At 44.3% G+C, this 19,964-nt stretch overlaps 1 protein-coding gene across 6 annotated transcripts in view; it reads left to right on the top strand.

The window, feature by feature from the left end:
- Nucleotides 1-3,473: 3,473 nt before the first annotated feature.
- GABRA5 (gamma-aminobutyric acid type A receptor subunit alpha5) overlaps nucleotides 3,474-19,964 on the top strand; it is a 57,712-nt gene continuing 41,221 nt past the window's right edge. For 2 of the 6 annotated variants that reach the window (XM_040535577.1, XM_040535623.1), the window contains exons 1-6: nucleotides 3,474-3,582; nucleotides 4,109-4,163; nucleotides 4,766-4,918; nucleotides 13,096-13,217; nucleotides 14,414-14,481; nucleotides 14,595-14,815. In XM_040535577.1, the coding sequence (XP_040391511.1) occupies nucleotides 4,833-4,918; nucleotides 13,096-13,217; nucleotides 14,414-14,481; nucleotides 14,595-14,815 (497 nt within the window). In that variant the 5' untranslated portion in view covers nucleotides 3,474-3,582; nucleotides 4,109-4,163; nucleotides 4,766-4,832. Of the gene's footprint in view, nucleotides 3,583-4,108; nucleotides 4,168-4,305; nucleotides 4,330-4,353; nucleotides 4,470-4,765; nucleotides 4,919-13,095; nucleotides 13,218-14,413; nucleotides 14,482-14,594; nucleotides 14,816-19,964 lie in introns of those variants that run through there. The other 4 variants (XM_040535585.1, XM_040535594.1, XM_040535605.1 and 1 more) reach the window with 4 other exon arrangements.

The following is a 19,964-nucleotide window of genomic DNA, read 5'->3' as shown; positions in this document are numbered from 1 at the left end:
CATCAGGTACTTATACACATGGATAAGATTCTCCCGAGCCTCCTTTTCTCCAGGCTGAATGGTCCCAGCTCTCTTAGCCTCTCCTCGTAAGAGAGAAGCTCCAGTCCCCTCACCAATTTCTTATCCCTCTGCTCGGCTCTCTCCAGTACGTCCATGTCTCTTGTATGGGGGAGGCCAGCACTGCACCCAGTACCACCTGTGGGTCTCACCAGGGATGAGCAGAAACCACTTGCCTGTGAACCCTAGGGATACTGAGAAAAATGGGAGTGGAAACGAGGCTTCCACCCTTCCTTCAGCCTCTGTGTTGAGAATGACCAGTATTAGTTGATGGCTAGTTCGTGCGACGACTGATGAATTCAGACTGCTCTCTGTTGGGAAAGGATTCGTATCACCAAAATCACGGTTCCGAGTACTGCCTTTTGAGGAGTCTTGGCTAAGAGGCCCAACGCCAGAAGATCTCAAGCAAACCGGCAGCCCTCTCCACCTGATATCCCCAGTGAAACGTTGGTGGTAGAGAATGCCTGCTAGGAGCCTACTGCTTGGGTCAGTGCCCACAGCACATCACACCTCCGTGCAACTTTGGGAGCTTTCTGTAGCTCTGCAGGGAGGAGAAGGAATGGCTTGGTCCCTGACGGAGCTGCCTGTGGTTGCTGGAGAAACCAGCTACCTCCCAGCACGAAGCGTCACAGCGTTAGGACTTGGTGCACATTTCCTGGTGAGCTCCCCAGTGTGCAGGTGGTCCCTCATGTCATGGGAAAAATCACAGCACAATTTGCCTATGCTGTTTTGTTTGTTTGTTTGTTTGTTTTTTCCCAATATAAAGAGTGATCTAGCTCACATGCACTCATTTCAGCAAATAAGCTACATTACTTAATGATGGGGGAGGAGAAATCTCGGAGAGGTACCATGCAAAACTTCTCTTAATATTGAAGAAAATCACAGTATGAAATGGCTTATTGAAGGCTACACCAGCTTTTGCTAAACACCAGCACAGAAAAAAAGAAAAAATCCTTGACCACAATAAAAAGCAATTATTTCACATACTAGATTCAACACATCCTTTAAAACTGAACAAGGAGGGGAAGAATACAAATAGGGTCAGTGTGAATCACAGGGGAGTGCCTGGAAAAACACACAGCAGTGGACACGCACAATGCCGTAGCCTTCAAAGCGAAGATCTCTTTATGGCTTGTAACAGCACGGGTCAAAGCCACCATCCTGCAGGGATCCAATTAGAAAACCTACACAAGTAATGTCTAACAAGCTCTCGAGAAGGGACCTTTGCCCGGGAGTTAATACCTTGCGTTATAAACAACGCGTGTCAGAGACACCACGTCATTAGCTATAATTAGCTGGCAAACCGGACCAGGTCTGCATTACGCTGTTGCCATACAGAAGACTATAGGAAAAAAAAGAAAAGAAACAGACAAATGCTGCCAGGAGCCCCCAGCCTCAGCCCCTCGCTCTGCCGGCTCCGTGGGAGCATCGTTCCCTTCCCAGCCCCGAGCGGGGTGCGGTGGAGCGGGGCCGCCCCCTGGTGGCCCTTCGGGGGCCGCAGCAGGGCTCTGGCAAGCCGGGGGGTCGACTGGGCGCACCCTAAATTCAGAGGGTATTCGTCAGATTCCCCGTTTCGCTGCGGGAGGAGCTTTTCCTTTTTTATTTTTTATTTTTTTCCCATTTTTTTTCCCTTTTATTTTTATTTTTATTTTTATTTTTATTTTTATTTTTATTTTCCCCTGTAAACTGAAGCCAATGTGTGGTCTAACATTTTTGTTGCTGTTGCGCGTCCTGGAGACTTAAATGCTTTCTTCTCCCTTCGTTTTTATGAAGTGAATCCGCAGCATACGGCTTTGAGCAGAAGCTCTGGCGAGTTAGAAGAAATGACGCGCGGCTCCGCGAACCGGAGCAAGCAGCGGAAGAGCGTGCAGCTCCCACCCGCTCAGAGGGAATTTCTAGGCCAATACTTCTCTGTCTTTCTTTCCTAAAATTATTTAAAGATAACATATTTTTACAACGTCACCTATACAGAGATATAAATAGTTTGCACTAGAAATCAAAGCACTGTAAAAAATCTGATTTAAGCCCTCCTAGGCAAGAATATTATCGTGAGAAAGTACTGCCGCTTCATGTTACTTAGATATTTTTAAGCATGCAGAAAGTGCTTCTGATAGCAGCATTCATTCACAACTTCGTATTTACTGAAGTCACTGAGGAGCACTGGGGAACAGCGCGTGTCATTGGCTCTGCATTCAGGATCACGCATTGCTTGAAAATCCAGACACAGCTAAGCACCACATATAACCAAAAAAATTAAGATTTGAATTCATAAGGACCAAATTTCAACTCGTTGTGCAGACCATGAACCAGGTGTATGTATAGCAGCACCATTGGTGGCAATGAGCTACAGATTCGACACTGATTTTGTTGGTGGGATTAATTTTTCAGAGTTTTTTAATGGATATAAGAAAAATACATGCTTCATTGGTCCATAAAGTTGCCTGAAAGTTAGACATTATCTCATTTAATAACTGAGTTTGGAGTATTAATTCAAAGTACAGTCTTAGCAGTACACATTTAAATCACTTTTATCCTACATAAGGTGCATGCTACAAAGTGTTGCACGCACTTCAAAGAATCCAGGGAAACAGGAACCATGATGCACTCGTCGCATCCTTTGGATGGGTCAAAACACACCAGCTGCTCTGCTCTTAGGGACATGGTTTAGTGGGCAATACTGGTGGTAGGGGGACGGTTGGACCAGATGATTTTGGAGGTCTTTTCCAACCTTGATGATGCTATGATGCTACGATTCTCTGTGAGCAGCCTGAGCTTGAGCAGGTACTAAGTGTAACGCTGCCTGTGTCGAGGTGTCAAAGCAACCCACCCCTTTTCCTACAGAACCAACCCCCAAATTACCACAGGCCTCCTGAAACACCAGTGCTTGCAAAGCAACGAGTGCGCCAAAGGAGAGTGGGCACACAAATCTCAGCTTCTCCATTTAAGACCTGGGATGGCATAGCTTGGGTCCACCGGCTGTGGGAAAGGATGCAGGCACGGATATATGTGTCTATACATATATAGGGGGATATCTACAGGTATATCCATGTTGTGGGCATAGATATATGTGTCTATACATATATAGGGGGATAACTATGGATATATCCGTGTTGTGGGCACGGATATATGTGTCTATATGCATATAGGGGGATGTCTATGGATATACTCATGTTGTGGGCACGGATGTAAGTGTCTATACGTGTTTATGGGTATGTCTATGGGTACATAGGGAGCCTCCCGCTGCCTCGCCCGCCCTTGTACCACCGCGCTCCCCGGCCGGTGGACGGTCCCCATCTCCAGGAGCGACCCCGGGAAGGGGGTCCGGGGGTGCGCGCCCCCCGCGCACCGACCCGCGCTCCCGCCGCCGGGCTGCGCGCGGGGGCGGTGCGGGCGCGGGCGCGGCGCTGCGGCGGGGCCGCGCCTGCCAGCGGCGGGAGAGGCAGCGGCGGCGCTCCCGCTCCGCGCCGCAACTTTGGGGCCGACGCCGCCCCCCTTCGCCCTCGACCAGCCCCCCGCGGGCGGCCGGTAAGAGCCGGGACCCCCAGCCCCGACGGGCCGGCGCACGGCCGCGGCAAACTTCGGCGGCGGGGAGGGGAAGGGATGGGAAGGGAAGGGAGGGGAAGGGATTGGAAGGAGGGGAAGGGAAGGGAAGGGATGGGAAAGGAGGGAAAAAGTCGGGGGTCGCGGGCGGGCAGGTGCCGTGCGGGAGAGCAGCGGCCGCGTCCCCCCGGCGCGGAGCGGAGCGAGCGGGACCCACCGCGGGGCAGCGCGGGGGCGGCTCGGCTTCGGCTTTAGCATCCTTGGCATCTTTGGCTTGGGCATCTTTGGCTTGGGCATCCTTGGGTTTGGCATCTTTGGGTTTGGCATCTTTGGGTTTGGCATCTTTGGCTCTGGGCCGGGAGGGGAGAGCGAGTTGCTGCCGGTGGGCACAGGGTGCAGGTGGAAAATCCAGGCGGCTGCCCTCCGGGTTTTTTATTTGTTTATTTATTTATTTTGCTTTTGCTTGCCTTTTTTTTTTTTTTTTTTTTTTTTTTTTTTTTTTCTTTAATAGGGCATGGAGGCAAACGTTAGTGCACGATGCTGAAATTGGTGATCTGGTGGCTGAGGCAGGTATCCGAGAAGCAGCGGTCGCTGGAGCAGCAACGTTACTGGCATTCTTGGTGCTAGCATGAGGTTTATGTGCCTTTGGGAGGAAGGTCACTTTTTTACACCCCTCACCCCCCCCCTTCTTTTTGCTAAGCCGTGCATCAGCAGCGTGAATTCCAAGAAGCAGTAGGTGTTTCTTGGCATTTTAACTGGGATTTTGGAAGGGGAAGCCGGGTATTTAATGGGAAAAAATTGCGATGGAACGAAGGGATGCGGAGGCTGCACACAGCCCGGGGTTTGCAGGCGTGTGGAAGTTGTTGAAATAGGTAAACGGTCAAAACTGGCATTTGGGAAGCGATGAATATTTCTTTAGTTACTTACATGACGAGTGAATGTAAAGGAAAACTGGGCCACTAAGAATTTTTCCTGTTTTGCAGTTTGCTGTCAGCAGAAGGTAAAACATGTCCTTGAAGATATAGAATTTTACATAAACAGATGATGTTTACATAAGCCTGGAGAAGTTTGTGAAAAACACTGAGAGCAGAAGATGCAGTGCGAGCTGAAGTCGGCTGTCCTGCTGCTCGTCCGTGTAATAATTTTTCTTTTTTTTGTATTGTTGCAGCGTGAGAACAAAGTGAGCAGCTGCACCTTTACCAAAGCAAACACCTGCGTTACTCATCTCCTCTGGAATGGACAATGGAACAGTCTCTGGCTTTATCATGATCAAAAACTTCTTCCTCTTCTGCATTTCCATGAGTTTAGCCAGCCACTTCGGGTAAGTTGCCAATCGCGTTTGAATTTCTGCTGTGGCTTTTTGAAGGAAATGAAAAGCTTTGGCTCCATGTGGTGTGGAGCAGCAGCACAAAACAAGCAAGCTTTGCATTTGATCTGAATGTACCGGTGCCGGGAGAAAAGGAGCGGTTTGCCTTCCTGCTCCAATTTGCTGTCTCCTATCGGCTCCCTATGCTCATATCACTTTTGCAGGGGTGAGATGGGGAAATTCAGCCTGGGCCTTCATCTGCTGAGCTCCCTGAACTGGCTGTGGCATGGCCGGGGGCTGCAACACTGGCTGCTGGTGTAGTTGCACCAAGGAGGGCTTACACGTTCCCTCTCACCTGGTGGGTGCAGGCTGCAGGCAGCAGTGCAAGACTGCAACAGCAGCAGGACCCAGTGCATGCTCCTAGCTGGTACAGGCTTCTTAGTGAGTAAGATTGTGGCCACTCAGGAGGACAGCTGAGTTGGAAACCTGCTAGAGTAATTAGAAATTGCATTTCCCTGAGGTGCATAGCAAGGAATTCTGTTTCCTCAGTTTTGCTTTGGGTACTTTCTTGATGGTGAGATTCTGAAAACTGTATTGAAGAAGTACTCCTACTGTAGTTCTTCGAAACACACACACAAAACAAACAGAAAACCCCTATTTACATGTTTTCCCTAAAACAAGATATCTTAGGAACTTTCCAAGATCAGACTATGCCACTGAGCCCCGAAGAAGCATTTAGCAAGTGCTCTGGAAACGTAGGTTGATTCTTTTTTGTGGAGGAGAACAATTATTTATGATTTCACCAGAAAAAAAATAAAAGAATCCTCCCAGTGTGCTGATTCACAAGCATACCCATCACTTCTTTGCTAAAAGAAGGTACAAAATGGAGATGCAAATCAGCTTCTGATTTCAATCAAAGTATTTTTTTCCAGATTGGAACTAGAAGACCAAACCTTGAATGACAACTCTCTGTACTGTAAGCAAGACTCAGCCCTGTCTATAGTGTGTGTCTTAAGTAGGTGCTCAGAAACCTGTGACCATGGTGCCACGTATGAATGGCTGCAGACCTCCACCCACAGGGAAGGCAAATTGCTGCAAAAACTGACTGATTTAGTCACCTTGGAAAAGCTCAGTCCTGCTGTCACTGCATCCTAGGGCAAAACTCTCACTGGACTTCTTGACAGAAATGAAGAGGGCTTAGGTGGTGTGGGACTGGTGTTGAACTTGTCTTGACACGGTAGGGTTTAACCAAGTATTACCACATTGAGGAAATCTTGAGGACTGTTGCCTCAAGTCCTTCCTGACTGCCCTTATCCCTACAGAAGGTGTCAACTGCACTAGTTTGGCGTGACCTTTTTGGTGTGGGATTTGTCTATCTTATAACTGCATTGCTCATCAACCAGAAGAATAGAGACTGCAAAACAAAGAGGGCTTAACTCTCCCTTTCGACTCCCAACTAAATTGTGAACACAAGTTCCAGGTAGGAATCATTGAATCGTTGTGGCCCGTAACCTGTCAGGACAGTTACAGGAATGTAGGACACTCGTTTTCTGTGAGTTAGTCAAAAAGCTGCCGTGCACTACAACAAGATCATCATGTAACAACCCCTTACCCCCCCAACCCCAATTTCTGATTTCATAATTGTAGTCAGGGCCTGCAGAGATAAGCAGCACCAATCCACTGCGCCATTCACATGCTGCCTCAGGGCTGAATTTTGACCCTGCTCAAAAGACAGAGGATGCTCCAGCACTTCTGTTTCAGAAGCAGAAGCAGTTTCAGAGTGTAATTTGCTAAGTGCTTTGGGACTGACTCTTCAGGACGGAACGGTACAATTTACATGTAGGCTGCTTTATTAACTGCTATGATCCAGAACCTAATACTGATAATACTTGCTGTTACTACCAGATTCTTTTTTATTATCTTCATCCATGTTTGGATTGCACTGCCACATTTCAGTGCTTTTAGCAATGTGCTAAACAAAAGTGATTGGTTAAATGACCACAAATTAAAAAGCAAAATGCAACAGGACTTTATAGATGAAGGTGGAGATCTGTGTATGATCCTCCATAGTCATTCCATGATTATATTAAATCATAAATACTGTTTTTGATGACTTAGCTAAAGCCACCTTTGGGGATTTTGATGCACAATGCCTGGTAAAATAAACAAGAATTATGTATCTCAGTCTCCTAGGCTACTTCAGAAATCTCAGCAAAAGTCTGTGATTAATGGTTAACATAAATGTGGAATGACTATTGAGTGTTATCCTCATCAGTAGGCTGTAGAGGAGGACTGTAGGCATAGTTGGTAGAAATTATTTAAGGAAAAATCACAGAATTAAAATTCAAGGATATAGGTCGAAGGAGAAGAGCATGTGACTCCCCTGTCCCTGTTGGTGTAACAGTTTTATGACCTTACTTCTGCATGGAGTCCAGAACGAGTCAAGGCTTTTTCAAGCTTGTGTGACTTCAGCTGCAAGTTATATCATGCTCTAATGAGTTAAGATATATTACTGAAATATTTGGAGATATTTACCTTCCAGACAACTGTGAACTATTTAGAATAGAGTAGAGTAGAGTAGAATAGTTCAGTTGGAAGGCACCTACAATGATCATCTAGTCCAACTGGCTGACCACTTCAGGGCTAAACAAAAGTTAGAGCACATTAGGGTTAGACAATAATTAGATATCAAATATAACTGTATGGAGTGTTTTCAGATGGGACGGGAGTCTGATTCCTTCCATCTGTTTTACGTGAAGGGTTGCACTGAATTCAGTCACAGTTTCATGCCTGCAAGGTCTGAAGGATCAGGCTGTCAAAAGCAGGCAGAAAGTGGGTGCTCTCCTGGCAGCAGGTCGGTGGAAATTCAAAATTGTTTGGATTCCACCCCCTTCAGACTGATGCCCTGCAAGACCAACGTAGTGAGGTAGAACTCGTGGGGTCATGCATCCCATGGGGAGGAAATCAGTTTGTGCAAGGTCCTGTCCTGGCAGATGCTGTGGGTGCTGGGGCACTGCTGAGCATCTTGCCCTTCCCAGCCCTGAGGATGGGTGACAGGCTGCTGGTTAGCAAGGAGATGTCCCAAGGACAAGGTGGCACACGATCAGCAGCATGCTGACCAGCATCACTGTGCCTTGGCTCATTTTTACAAGCCCCAGGCTGCATGTGGGGACATTTTTGGGGACAAGCTGATGACAGTCCCTGTGCATGCTTGCGTTTTAGGCATGCGATTTCAGAAATCTGTCCGAGAGCCTAAACCAGCAGGGACGGATGTTGTTGGTGTAACCACAGTTCAGTCACCATCTGCTAATAATATTTATAATAGTAGAAACACGGGAAACAGAAGATCCCAATTAAACGTAGCTCTAGCCAACGCAACACTTTTCCGTGCGCAGTGAGAATTCTCTCTGCAGCGGGTCTGTAGTTTTACATACTTTCCCACTAGCTCACTGTCCTTATCACTGAGAACATAATCCTACTATTTAGTCTAAACATACCTCTCCTTCAGGCTGTGGCATTTGCTTAAAGTTCGTCTCTGCAACCCTGAGCAGTTTGTTCTGATGGTTATGCCTTTCTGAGTAGTCACAGATGCTGGGGATTTCTTCCTAGGATTTTTAAGACTCATTTTCTGAATATTATCATATGCTTACATGGTCATGCTCATTTTTTTTTTTTTTTGTATCCTGTGTTCCTTTCCTGCTCCGTGGCTCCAGATAGATTTGCAAACCCGTCAGCCAGTTCCCACAACTGGAAAAGCAAGGGAGTTGCTGCTCGGGGGAGAAAGGCAGAGGTTCATCCCTCTGCTGAGCATCACCATTTTGCCAACGTTGGGCTGGCTGGCCAGGTAGCAGGTGCTACCTGCAGGTCATCCCACATGTGTTGCCTTTCTGCCAGCCTGCATTTCAGCAGCTGGGGGAAGCGGGGTGTACTGGGAGGTGTGTAACACCTCGGGGAAAAGCTCAGGATGCTGTAATGGACATTAAGGGGTAAGAGGGGTGAGGGTGATAGGATACCACCCTGTGGGATGCAGGCTTTTGTCACACTGCTCATAAATTGCCTATTCCCAGCAGGTAGTGAAATACTGCTCCTTGTAAATAAACTAATGAAATTATTCTTAAAACATCTGCAAGGACTGTTAAAGTTTCAGTATTTTCTGTCATCTCTTTCCCGTATCCTCATCTGTTGTGAAAGTATTGAATTTTCAGGGCTCAAATTCACAAAATATCAGCATTTTTGGATCTGAAGAATCTGTAAGAAAGGGATGGGAAGAAGCCTGCTCAGAAAAGTATATTTATTTTCTTTGATATCTGGCCAGCTGACAGTATCCAGAAGTGTGCAAATGCATTCTCCACTGTCTTCTCCACAAACTGTTAATTTGTCTCAAGTTCTTGTATAATTCCCAATCCTATTAAAGCAAGTTCTTGGAAACTTTACTTGTAAGAGAAAGAGAGAGAAAAAAAAAAAGAGTTTTAAATTGCAAAATATTCCTCAGTTATTTTTCTAGTGTGTCTTACTTTTTTTTTTTTTTTTTTAAAGTTTCAGGAAAATCATGAAATATCTACAATACATTTTCCTCTTATTACAACTGAGCTATGAATAGAACATGTCACGATTTTGACTAGATAGCAAAAAAGACGATGTTTAAAATGGTAAGCGATGAACTCATCAGAAGAGGTAGCTGAGCATCTTTAGAGAGTTATTAGATTTTACACTGACGGCCTTTTCTGTAGCTTCTGATTTTTTGAGTCACCATGAAATTGCAGTATTAAATAAATATAATGAGAAGTATTCCTGGTTGGTTTAGTTTATGTTCAATAATGAGCTTTAAATTTAATTATCTTTGAATTTTCTTAGCATCTCCTAAGGTTCTTTTCAAGGTTTATTTATATTCCATAACTGAAAATGTCTCCTTCAAAAACATTTTTGATTGCAGCAAGACAATAATGTGCTTATCTACTAATTTGCTGATAAAACCTAACCTTTACATGTGTGGAAACAACTGGTTCACGATATCACCTCTTTTCTCACCATTCATACAGCTATAGTATCTAATACACAACAATGCATGCAACTTTGCCAGTCCATTCTTAAAGCTCTGATGTCGTAAAAGACAACCTCAGCACTTAAACCGAAAAGGTGAATTGCTATTTTACCAGCAATCTCAGAAATGCAAACAAAACCCTAACTTTTCTATGAAATAAAAAATAACATTTGCATTAATGGCAAACAGTAATCCATGTAGAGACGCAACTTCACATAATACTGACATTTCTCTGAAATTCAGCATCAGATGTTGGGTGAAGTGATCTGCCAAATCTAAATTGGATTGCTGTTTTGCAGATGAGGTGCTGACTTTTTATGAGTCTTCATGGTAGTCATTTCCCCATCTTTGTCATCTATTAATTAGCTTTGCTTATGGGGCTATACAAGTATTTCAGTATTTGGGGTGTGTATAATGTTCTGGGGAAAGATGTGTGTAGCCAAGATAGAAAGAAGCAACATCAATTACTCATGTTAGATGCAGAAGAGAGGTTATGAGAACTAGATATATTTTGTCCCGTCTCCCCAAAAATAGTTCAATGGGAATCTTTCCTCTGAGTTCAATTGGCTTTGAATTCAGACGTAAGCACTAAAAATAACAAGCTTTTTTCAAGAGCAGAGAAACTAGTGAAGCTCTGTGTGCTGTGTCCTCGGCACCGTACTTTTACAATAACCCAAGCTCCACATTTGGCATCCCTTGTTCCCATCTCCCATTGCAATACCTACATTTTACCTCTCCGGTCCATTTCTCCCAGTCTCTTTCCTAATCACCCTGCAAGTCTCCTCCGTATCTCTTAATTAGCAGGGAGGAGGTGGGCTAGTTTTGCTGAGGCTGTTTTTGAGCTACATGCATGCTGACTGGCCCAGTCAGCGAGCCAGAGGGAATAGGTGGCTGCTGACCTCACATTTTTACTTAATGAGGCACTAATTTAGATCTCTCTCCCCTTGTCTAGTCACTGCTTCTCATGAAACTTGTGGGAACAAAATGAAGTTTGATCTCTCCACTTCTTTGTCAGATGGATTGGAAAATGGAAAAGTATTCCTATGTTGATACGGTGGAACAGGCAGACAGCACGATGCGGGTGTCTTTCTCAAGAAAACGGGCTAAAGAGAAACTGAGAAAAGTTTTAAGTAGTGCTTTTACCAAAGCTTTAATTATGATAGCTGCATAGGAAGAACCTGTGTGACTTCCATCTCCTGCCCCTTTTCGTTAAGTTGCCACGTGTCTGTAACACCTTTAATAAACAGTGAATCCGTTTGGATATGATTGACAAAAAAATATCCCACCATTCTTTTGGGCCATTCTTTTGTTTTGAATGGCCCAGCGTGCAAGGATGTATAATGTTTCTTTGATCAGTTTGCATCCACTGAATTAACCGCATATCATTTTAGTCAAACATGTCTGCAATGCTGTTGCACAGCAGAGAAAACTGGTGATTAGTTTGATCTTCAGACCACAGAGAGATGGGACAGCCTAAAAAATGGGTGAGATTCACAGATGCACATCTGCCTGCAGCAAAGGGAATGTCCTTTTGTGGTGGCTTCGGACTCTCCCCGTGATGAGCTTGTTGAGGGTGGCAGCGTTGGCAACCTCACTCATGCTGTGAGGAGCCACTCTTGGCCAAGAGTTTCCATGTGCTTCAGCATTTCTGGGAATCAGACCAGCCTGGCCTTGCCCCCTTTCCTGAGAGGCTCTGCAAAACTTTCTTTTTCCAGCAGAGGCACACGAGATGTAGTGGGGACAGACACAGGACTGTGGGTCCCCAAATCTGGGTCTGACTAGTGGCGGGGGGTTATGTGGCCACCAGCAGCTCATCTTGTGTCCCAAAAACTTCCAGGCTGTGCCCAGGCTGAGTGCATGGGTGTCAGCAAGGTCCCATTAGTGTAAACCTTGTGGAGGTACAAGTTGAGGTCCCTTATCTTTCTTATAAATCTTGTTCTGCTAGGTAAGTATCATGCATATTTTACAGGCATTCTGCAAGGCAATCTATTCAGAGGAGTGCTTGGAGAGTCTCTGTTTATTTGCAGATTTATTTCCCTGTGGATTGATGATAAATAAACAAGGATTATTATCTTTTTTATCTCTGAGTCACTAGTTCACATCGAGGTCAGGTTAACAGAGTGTAAGAGGCTTTTGTACCTCAGTAGGGTGCATAAGGTAGGGTATGGCTACCAGTGGGGTGATGTGCCCTCTTTCACAGATGAAGCATTTTTTGGCGGTTTCAGCAGAGATTTAAATCTAAATAAACACCTAGTCTGAGAAAACTTGCCATCTTAAGAGGGTCTTATTGCTTGCTGCAAGTGAAGCCTGTTTATGGATAAACTTACGTGTCTTTTATCTGTTCTTGAGGTAAGCAAAGGCATTAGTAGGAAGGGGATTTTCCTGAGCGTCTTTAAATTAAAATAAAATGGATTTTAAAATGCAAGTTTTAGTTGTGCTGTAAGCTGGGGAATCCTTGTAGGTGCTTCTATATAAGCCAGCTTTCTAGGTCTGAGCCTTGGGTACCTGAGCAGACAAGTTTAAAATAAAATATCATTGATATTTTGCTGTCTCGAAGGACTCCGTCTGAAATACATCTGTCCATAACTCACTGAAAAAAAAATAAATTCAGATTGAATGCAGAAAAAAAAATCTGTTGCAAATATGTGGAGCAAAGCCCACTACATGTTGTTGTTATTTGCATACTACAAGGTATGTGGGGGCTAATTTATGCAGAAGAGAGAGGAGACGTGAAGAATTGTTGTCTTGGTGCTGCAGTATTCCCTTCAGGTACCCCAGTGATATCTGGGGTGGGATTTTTGGATGCAGTGGGAGTTCGTAATCCTCAAAGGAGGTTAGAATTTGTCCTTTGTTCTGGGGATAAGTTACGTAACGTGTGGAAACTAGAAGCTGTTTGGCATGTAAGGATTAAAGAGTACCTTCAGGTGGACTTGAGGGAGCGTCTCCAGGAAAACCCGTGCTGCTCTTCCAGCCCTGCCATGAGCTGACGCAGTTTCCTGAGACTGAAGAACTAAGCCTGGGAAAAACCAGGAGCAGGTGAAATGGGAGGGGAGAGGGCAGAAAGCTCGGAGGCTCTCATCTTGATGTTTCCTTGAGGTCCCTTGCAGCTGACGCAGCTTTTGATGTGTTTCTTTTCTTTTGCATGAAATAGATTCTCGCAAACGCCGACAGCACCAGGAAAAGAGGACGCCAATGATAACATTACCATATTCACCAGGATCTTGGATGGTCTGCTGGATGGCTATGACAACCGGCTGCGCCCGGGACTCGGAGGTAGAATAACATGTTGCCTGTGGCCGGTGAACCACGTGGGCGATGGTCCCACACAGTGACCCCTGCCACCCTCATGTATGGGCACCTGCTCTTGGTGCAGCCTCAATGAGAGAGAGGTGTTTCATTAACTAAACGTAGCCCAGAAAACAGACTTGTCTCCTGGCAAGCAGGGCTCCGTACAGGGATCACTGACATCCTTTTATTTCAGTCATCAACCCTTTGAGGTTGGATGAGGAGAGCACGCATGATGCATGCTTTCTGTAATTGAATGCATTTTGGGTTCCTTTTCTCTCTTTTAAGGTGAGCGAGACAGGGTGCTAGCAGGTTGCTGCAGGGTTCCTTAGCTGGTCAGCATGTATAAAATTATGCCAGTGACAAAAATCTGTTAAAAACGGAACCTCAAACCATCCGTATTTAGACAGCTACAGCAAATCTCTATTGATATGTCATTTCGATAACCTCTACAGCAGCTATTTTAAAACCGTAACATGTGAATAGTTACTTGCCATCCTAACCTTGTTGAGCCCTCCCTCAGCTCTCTTTCCCCCAGATTTCTCTCATCTTCTTCCCATGTGTAAACCATCTGTTATGTTTCTTCCTGGCCCTTTTTTAATCTGGCTACCCCCACCGCTTCCTCTTGTGAGACCAACACATTGCTTTCGTTCCTTTCTCTCCTTCTCCTCTCACTTTACACAGAGATACTTGAAAATAGGGCTCGATGCTCCTATCTTACATAACAAAGTTCTGAAATTTCTGCCCTTAAATTAAATTAGTCCTGGGTTTGAAAAGATGCCAGCAAGACCTAAGAGTCCTGAGGGTGGAATTAATTTCACCTAGCTTTGGACATCTATAATGTAGATGTCTGCCATTGAGAAAATCACCCAGTTCAGCAGAGGGAAATAGGCCTTTCCAAGGCACACTTCGTTTCATCCTGTGGCAGGCATCGAAAGCTGTCATTCAGGGGAATTGCACCTTTGAAGGGCCTGTTTCTTTCCACTGATCATAAGCAGAGAGCCCGGGCTCTCAAAGGTCGATGTTTGCATTTGATCATGGAAGAAATTCCTCCTCAAATGTCTTCTTAATTTTAATCTTTTGGGGATCTTGGAGTGATTCAGAAGTTGTTAAAAGAGAAATGCATCAGAAGCACGAATTGCATCTTAAAGCAATTACTGACTCAGAGCCTATATTTATTACAGAGAGAATAACACAGGTGAAAACAGACATCTATGTTACAAGTTTTGGTCCTGTGTCAGACACAGAGATGGTAAGTTCCCACATGTGGCTCCCAACTCGGTTGTATTTACTGGGCTAAAGCCCTTTTCAGAACCATCACTGCTGTTCTGACCCTGCCATAACCCGGTTGTTTCTTTGTGCCAGGAATACACCATTGATGTTTTTTTCCGACAAAGCTGGAAAGATGAAAGACTTCGATTCAAAGGTCCTATGCAGCGCCTCCCCCTTAACAATCTGCTCGCCAGCAAGATTTGGACACCAGACACTTTTTTCCACAATGGCAAAAAGTCTATTGCTCACAACATGACAACCCCAAACAAACTTCTGCGCCTTGAGGACGACGGCACCCTGCTGTATACCATGAGGTAATAACCTGGATTCATTTCTCCTGATGCGGTTTCCCAACTAGTCTGCAAATACTGGTGGGGCATGCCACTTCCCCCACCCATAGTAGAGCCAGGCAACCAGTCCTTCACACATATTTGTGTGAATATCAAGAAAAGTGGAAAACATAATCACTGCCTCCAAGCACCAATTAATTTGCGGCTTCTGACTACTGCTGGTGCTTAAATATTTCCTTTGATTAAATGGAAGGCATATTCTCAACAGATTTGATGATTCAGTCCAGCTTTTTTTTTGGTGAAGATCTGTTCTCTCTTACTATTTGTGTTTGCAGCTGCAGTGCTGATTGCAGGAGAACCGTCCCAAAGGCCAGAGACTGGCATCTTGTTCTGGGGCAGTACATCCTGAACCCTTGAAGCTTTTGTTATTACTTTTTCAATTTCGCTAATTGTGCTAAAAGGTGAATCACTGTAGGGATAAACAATGTATGTTAGAAGCTCTGTGGAGCTGTTTTAGCAAGTATTTTCCTGAAAACAAAGCTAGTGCATTACACTGGCATAGAAGCAAATCAGCATCTGAGTTCTTCAGGGTTGTGCTCCTCATCTGATTAGAGGATACTGTCAAGATTCATTATTGCATAACCTAGATATTAGATATAGTATCAGTAACATTAGAGGATTGTCTGAAGTTCTTCTCGGGCCAAATCCCACGTCAGTGTACAGTGATTTGCTCATTAAAAGTAATTAGGCTGTAGTAATTAAGACTGCTGTGTATCTTCAACAGGGCTTTCTCTGAGAGTGTAGTCATACGGACAACACTTGAAAAGAGATGAAAGAAAAAAACTATTCTAAGCTTGTCTTATATGAGCGTGTAGTGATGTCTGAGACCCGTCAAGGAGGCTGGGGACATGGCATTAAGTGCTGAAGTGCCTTGAAATGGGGGTTTTCAGCAAATCTGAGTGCTCCTGTCCTGCTGTGTCTGGCTCTGTGGGGCTGGCTCTATGGGAGCCCCAAGCTCTCTCTGTCTGGGCTTGTCGGGGCTTGGGGTATTATGCTTCTGTATCCAGGCACCTAGAGCATCCCCAGTTTTATTCCAGGTGTTGTTGTCCTGATTTATTTATTTATTATTTGACTCTAGCCTTAAATCCCTTGTCTTGACAGGAAAAGAGGAAAAGAGATTTAGGAAAGGTAAGGTATCCTTATATGTCTTACAGCTTTAGACCGTCACTGTTGTAACTGCTCTAGTGCTGAAAAGGCTTAGATGTGATAGAGGTAATGTTTACAAGAAAGAGAAGAACCTCATTTCCCCTGATTTTCTCTGTGGCTATATGTATCGCTGTTCTTTCTCACACTTTTTGCCAAGTTATTGCTCACAGCAATAATAAACTCTTGAAACAATGTGAGGATAAGCACATACACGTTTAGATGGATGAAAGTGAAAATAGCTATAGCTAATGCTGGCCTTAAAGCCAGCCTTGCCAGGACTGCCCTAGTACAACACCAGGGGCTGCCACAGAAGAGATTCCTGATGATCTGTGTAAATTACTTGTGTCGGTGAAGCCCAGAGCAGGCTAGCAGTCAACTCGGAGCAAAACATTACACAGTGTGCCAAATTTGCAGCTGGTATGATTTTTTTTGGGGGAAAGCCCTGGGTTCTGCAGTGTTAAAGAAAAGCAGCAGAACACTGATTTGTTAGGCAATTAGGGCTTGACCCAGACTTTCTCATCATCCCCCTCCACGTCTTTTCCCCTGGTATTCATAGAAAAGAAACCTGGGTGCACAGCCTGGATGACAGCTGCAGTGACGAGGGAGGACTTCAGTAGCAGCCTTACTTACACCTCTGGGAGGCACTTGTGCAGTTAGGTGGGATGGATACTCACTCTCTGAAAACACTAGGCTAAGGCTCTTTGGAATTGATGTATTTATAGGCTACAGAAAGACACAGAATGCATTTGTAGCCTAAAAAAAATGTAGCTTTTTTTTTTTTTTTTTTTTTGGTAGAGTATTGTGTGGGGGTGCGCATGTGTGTGGAAATAAATTCCCACTAACCATGGTGTATGTGATAAGAAATGGAGCGCAAAGCTTTTAAAATAGCTTTCTTTCCACTATTGCAAGTAATAACTTTAAAAATACAAGAGCGTATATCCTGTTCTGTTCAAGCCCAAGTCGGGGGACTGCTTTTGTAAGGTGCACAGAGCTGTGCTACCTCAGGGGTCCCAGTCTTTCAGGATGGGTGCTTCACCAGTGGGAGCAGTGGATGCGGTGCCACTAGGTGGTTGGAGAAGCCCATCCTGACCCATACCTTGGTGTCTATGACCTTCACTCAGCCCCCTCAAGCCACTACCAGCCCTGCACAAGTCCCCACGGAGGTACCAGCTCATCAGCACTACCCAGTGAGGCTTTCCCCAAGAAGATAGGCACCATGGGGATTTTTGGGGGCAAAGCTTCTCGTCCTGGTGGTGGTGTGCTGGTTGGAGGTACTGGGTCCCAGCTGGGGCATGCGCCTTATGTCCTGCAGCTCCCACCAGACTTGCTTGGTCCTCAGGATATGGGATGTGGAGACAGCCCTCGGTTAGCTCTGCATTCCCCTCGTTTCCAAGGAGGAATTGCGAGCTTCCCAGACTGTACGTAGGAGTAATCTGTGCAGGGAGGATCGGACCCTCTGTCATTGACAGTGATGCCGGAATTGCTTTTGCAACCTTGCATCTGGCTGCCTGAATGAAGAGGAGGAAAGCAGCTGAGCCAATGCTGACCTTCCATCTTATTTGACTTCCAAATATACCCAGTTTGATCAGCGGAGCAAACTTCCAGCTTTAGCACTTGTCAGTACATATATTTTCATGATAAATGTGTTTACTTACAAAGAAAAAAAGAATTCTTTGCATATTGCGTTTGATGATATGTTGTCTGGGTCGGAAGTTGATGGGATATATTTTGCTGGGAAAATGTAATAAATAGGCTTCTATAATGTGCATTATTAAAACTCTTCTGCCTGAATATAAGAACACAATATGCTCTTTAGATAGATTTTGTAGGCAGCAATATTCTCTGTATGGTATAGCTTAATAATTCCGATGGGCTTTGATTTGGTGGGCCTTATTTGTTTTATTTCGCTAATGTGGTTTACAAGTGATACGCTGCTGAAGTGAGTGTTGCAAATTCTTTTTCTGCCCCTAGAGGGGAGCATTGTCTGCAGCTCCATTTTTATTATTTATTTATTTATTTTCAGTAAGAGCGTTGTGGTAAAAAGCACTAGTAAATGTGCTTCATATTTCACCTATCTGTATAGAAATATCTTTGTTAATGGAGGAAAAAAAAAAGAATTTTCTTTCCCTTCAAATACTTAAAAATATTTAGTATATCTTAGTTAAGAAATAAGTGCTGTAAAAAGCATAAAGCTCATTTGTTCCTTAAAGCTATTCTATTTCAAGGACAGTGATTCAAGTAGCCTGTTCAGGCTAATAGAACTCAAATGTCTCAGTGAGCAGCCTTTTTTTTACTCAGTGGGGAATGTCTATACAAAGAAAAAAGCTTTGATAAACTTTGCTGTAGAATGCTGGAAAAGTGCTACCAGACTGCCTTTACTGCCAGAAATTATATGAGGTAGAGCATGCTCACCAGAGCTAGACTTTTGGACCACACCTGAACTTTTGTTTTGGATGGTTTTCTCACAGCTTATATGTACTGACCAATCTTTTTGTGTCATCACATTTTGAAGGGACCCCCCATACCACCTTTCCTACCTCTGGGTAGCCAGACATCTGCTGGAATTTGGGATTTTATATATCACCTGGTCATATATGTGAAGTACAAATTTCCCCCATATTATTATGGCAACTGAAGGTTGCCAGAGAATCTGAGAGTGTTTACAGTTAAACCTGCAGCATTAACCTGCAAGCACATCTTGTATCAGCTTGGGAGCTGAAGACATTTGTCAGTACATCGTTAAGAAACTCCAAAATCTTTCGCACAGGCCCAAAATACAGTTATCTTTACAGTTCATTCATGGAAGACATTTACAGTTCTGCAAAGTATATATCGGCCGTCCACTTGATGGCAGCATCACCACGCTGCTGGGTGCTCCGTAAACGTTGCACAGGCTTCACTATGCTGGAAATACTGTTTCTTACATTAGCACTGAGCGCTAAAATTGCACATGCAAGTGTACATGTGTTCTGGGTGCATGTTAGCACACGGTCTGCTCCTATATGAAACACTTCATTAGCAAGATAGCCATTTCAGACTGTAGAGCTATTGACAATAAAACCAATTAACTCAAAGACGCAGTGATGTTTTCAAGGCTTCCATTGGGAAAGCCAGGTTTTATTTGCTTGTTCTTTTTTTTTTTTTTAATTTTTTTGTTTGTTTTTTTTAGGGGAAAATTATTCTATGAGAAATGTGTGGGTTTGCAAGTGCTGACGGTGCCAGAAGGCGCCCTTTCCCAGATGCAGATTTGCTTGCGTGGCCCTGAGTGAGGAGTGACCAGCAAATTTACACTTTAAAAAGAGATGTTAATTTTCAATCAGCCAGCTATCGAGATGGGAACATTTCTGTTCAATTTGTGTGTGTTGTTCTCATTTCAGAGGGAAGATTTCATTTATGCATCCATTTATTTTTACAGAAAAGGATCTGGCAATGCTTTGGGCATTGTATAAATATTACAAAACTAATTAGGAGCTATCAAACCATACAAACACACACTTCCTTTCACCATGTTAAAGACCTGCTGCCTCTTCTTTCATATTCAAGCTTCAAAAAGCCTGAAGCTGGAAGAAAAAAAAATTAATAATTTCTTCACTTTGGGCTGCATCTTACAGAGTGGTGAAAAACTGCTGTGGTGCCAAGGACTCTCAGCTGCTTTTTATCAATTCAGATTTTGACAGAGCAAGAGAAAATAGGGATATACAAAGTGAAGGGCCCTTCCCTGAGCGCAGCGTATTAGCAGGATTCTTGTTTTAACACCAGCCCTATCAGTTCCAGTTTCTCTTGATTTTATTGCACGTTGCCCCATTTCTCAAAAGTTGTCCTTTAAGGAACCGAGATTTGTTGTTTTGAAAAATCCAGAGCTGGCGTTACCCACATGGAGGGAAAGGCATCAGAGGAGACTGTGGTGTAATACATTCAAAAAGGGCAATTATTACCTGCCCAAATATAGTCCCTATGTGGAGTGCAT

Source organism: Cygnus olor, chromosome 1 (genome assembly GCF_009769625.2).
Source record: "Cygnus olor isolate bCygOlo1 chromosome 1, bCygOlo1.pri.v2, whole genome shotgun sequence".
Classification (NCBI taxonomy): Eukaryota; Metazoa; Chordata; class Aves; order Anseriformes; family Anatidae; genus Cygnus; species Cygnus olor.
This window is presented reverse-complemented; position numbering and strand designations above follow the sequence as displayed.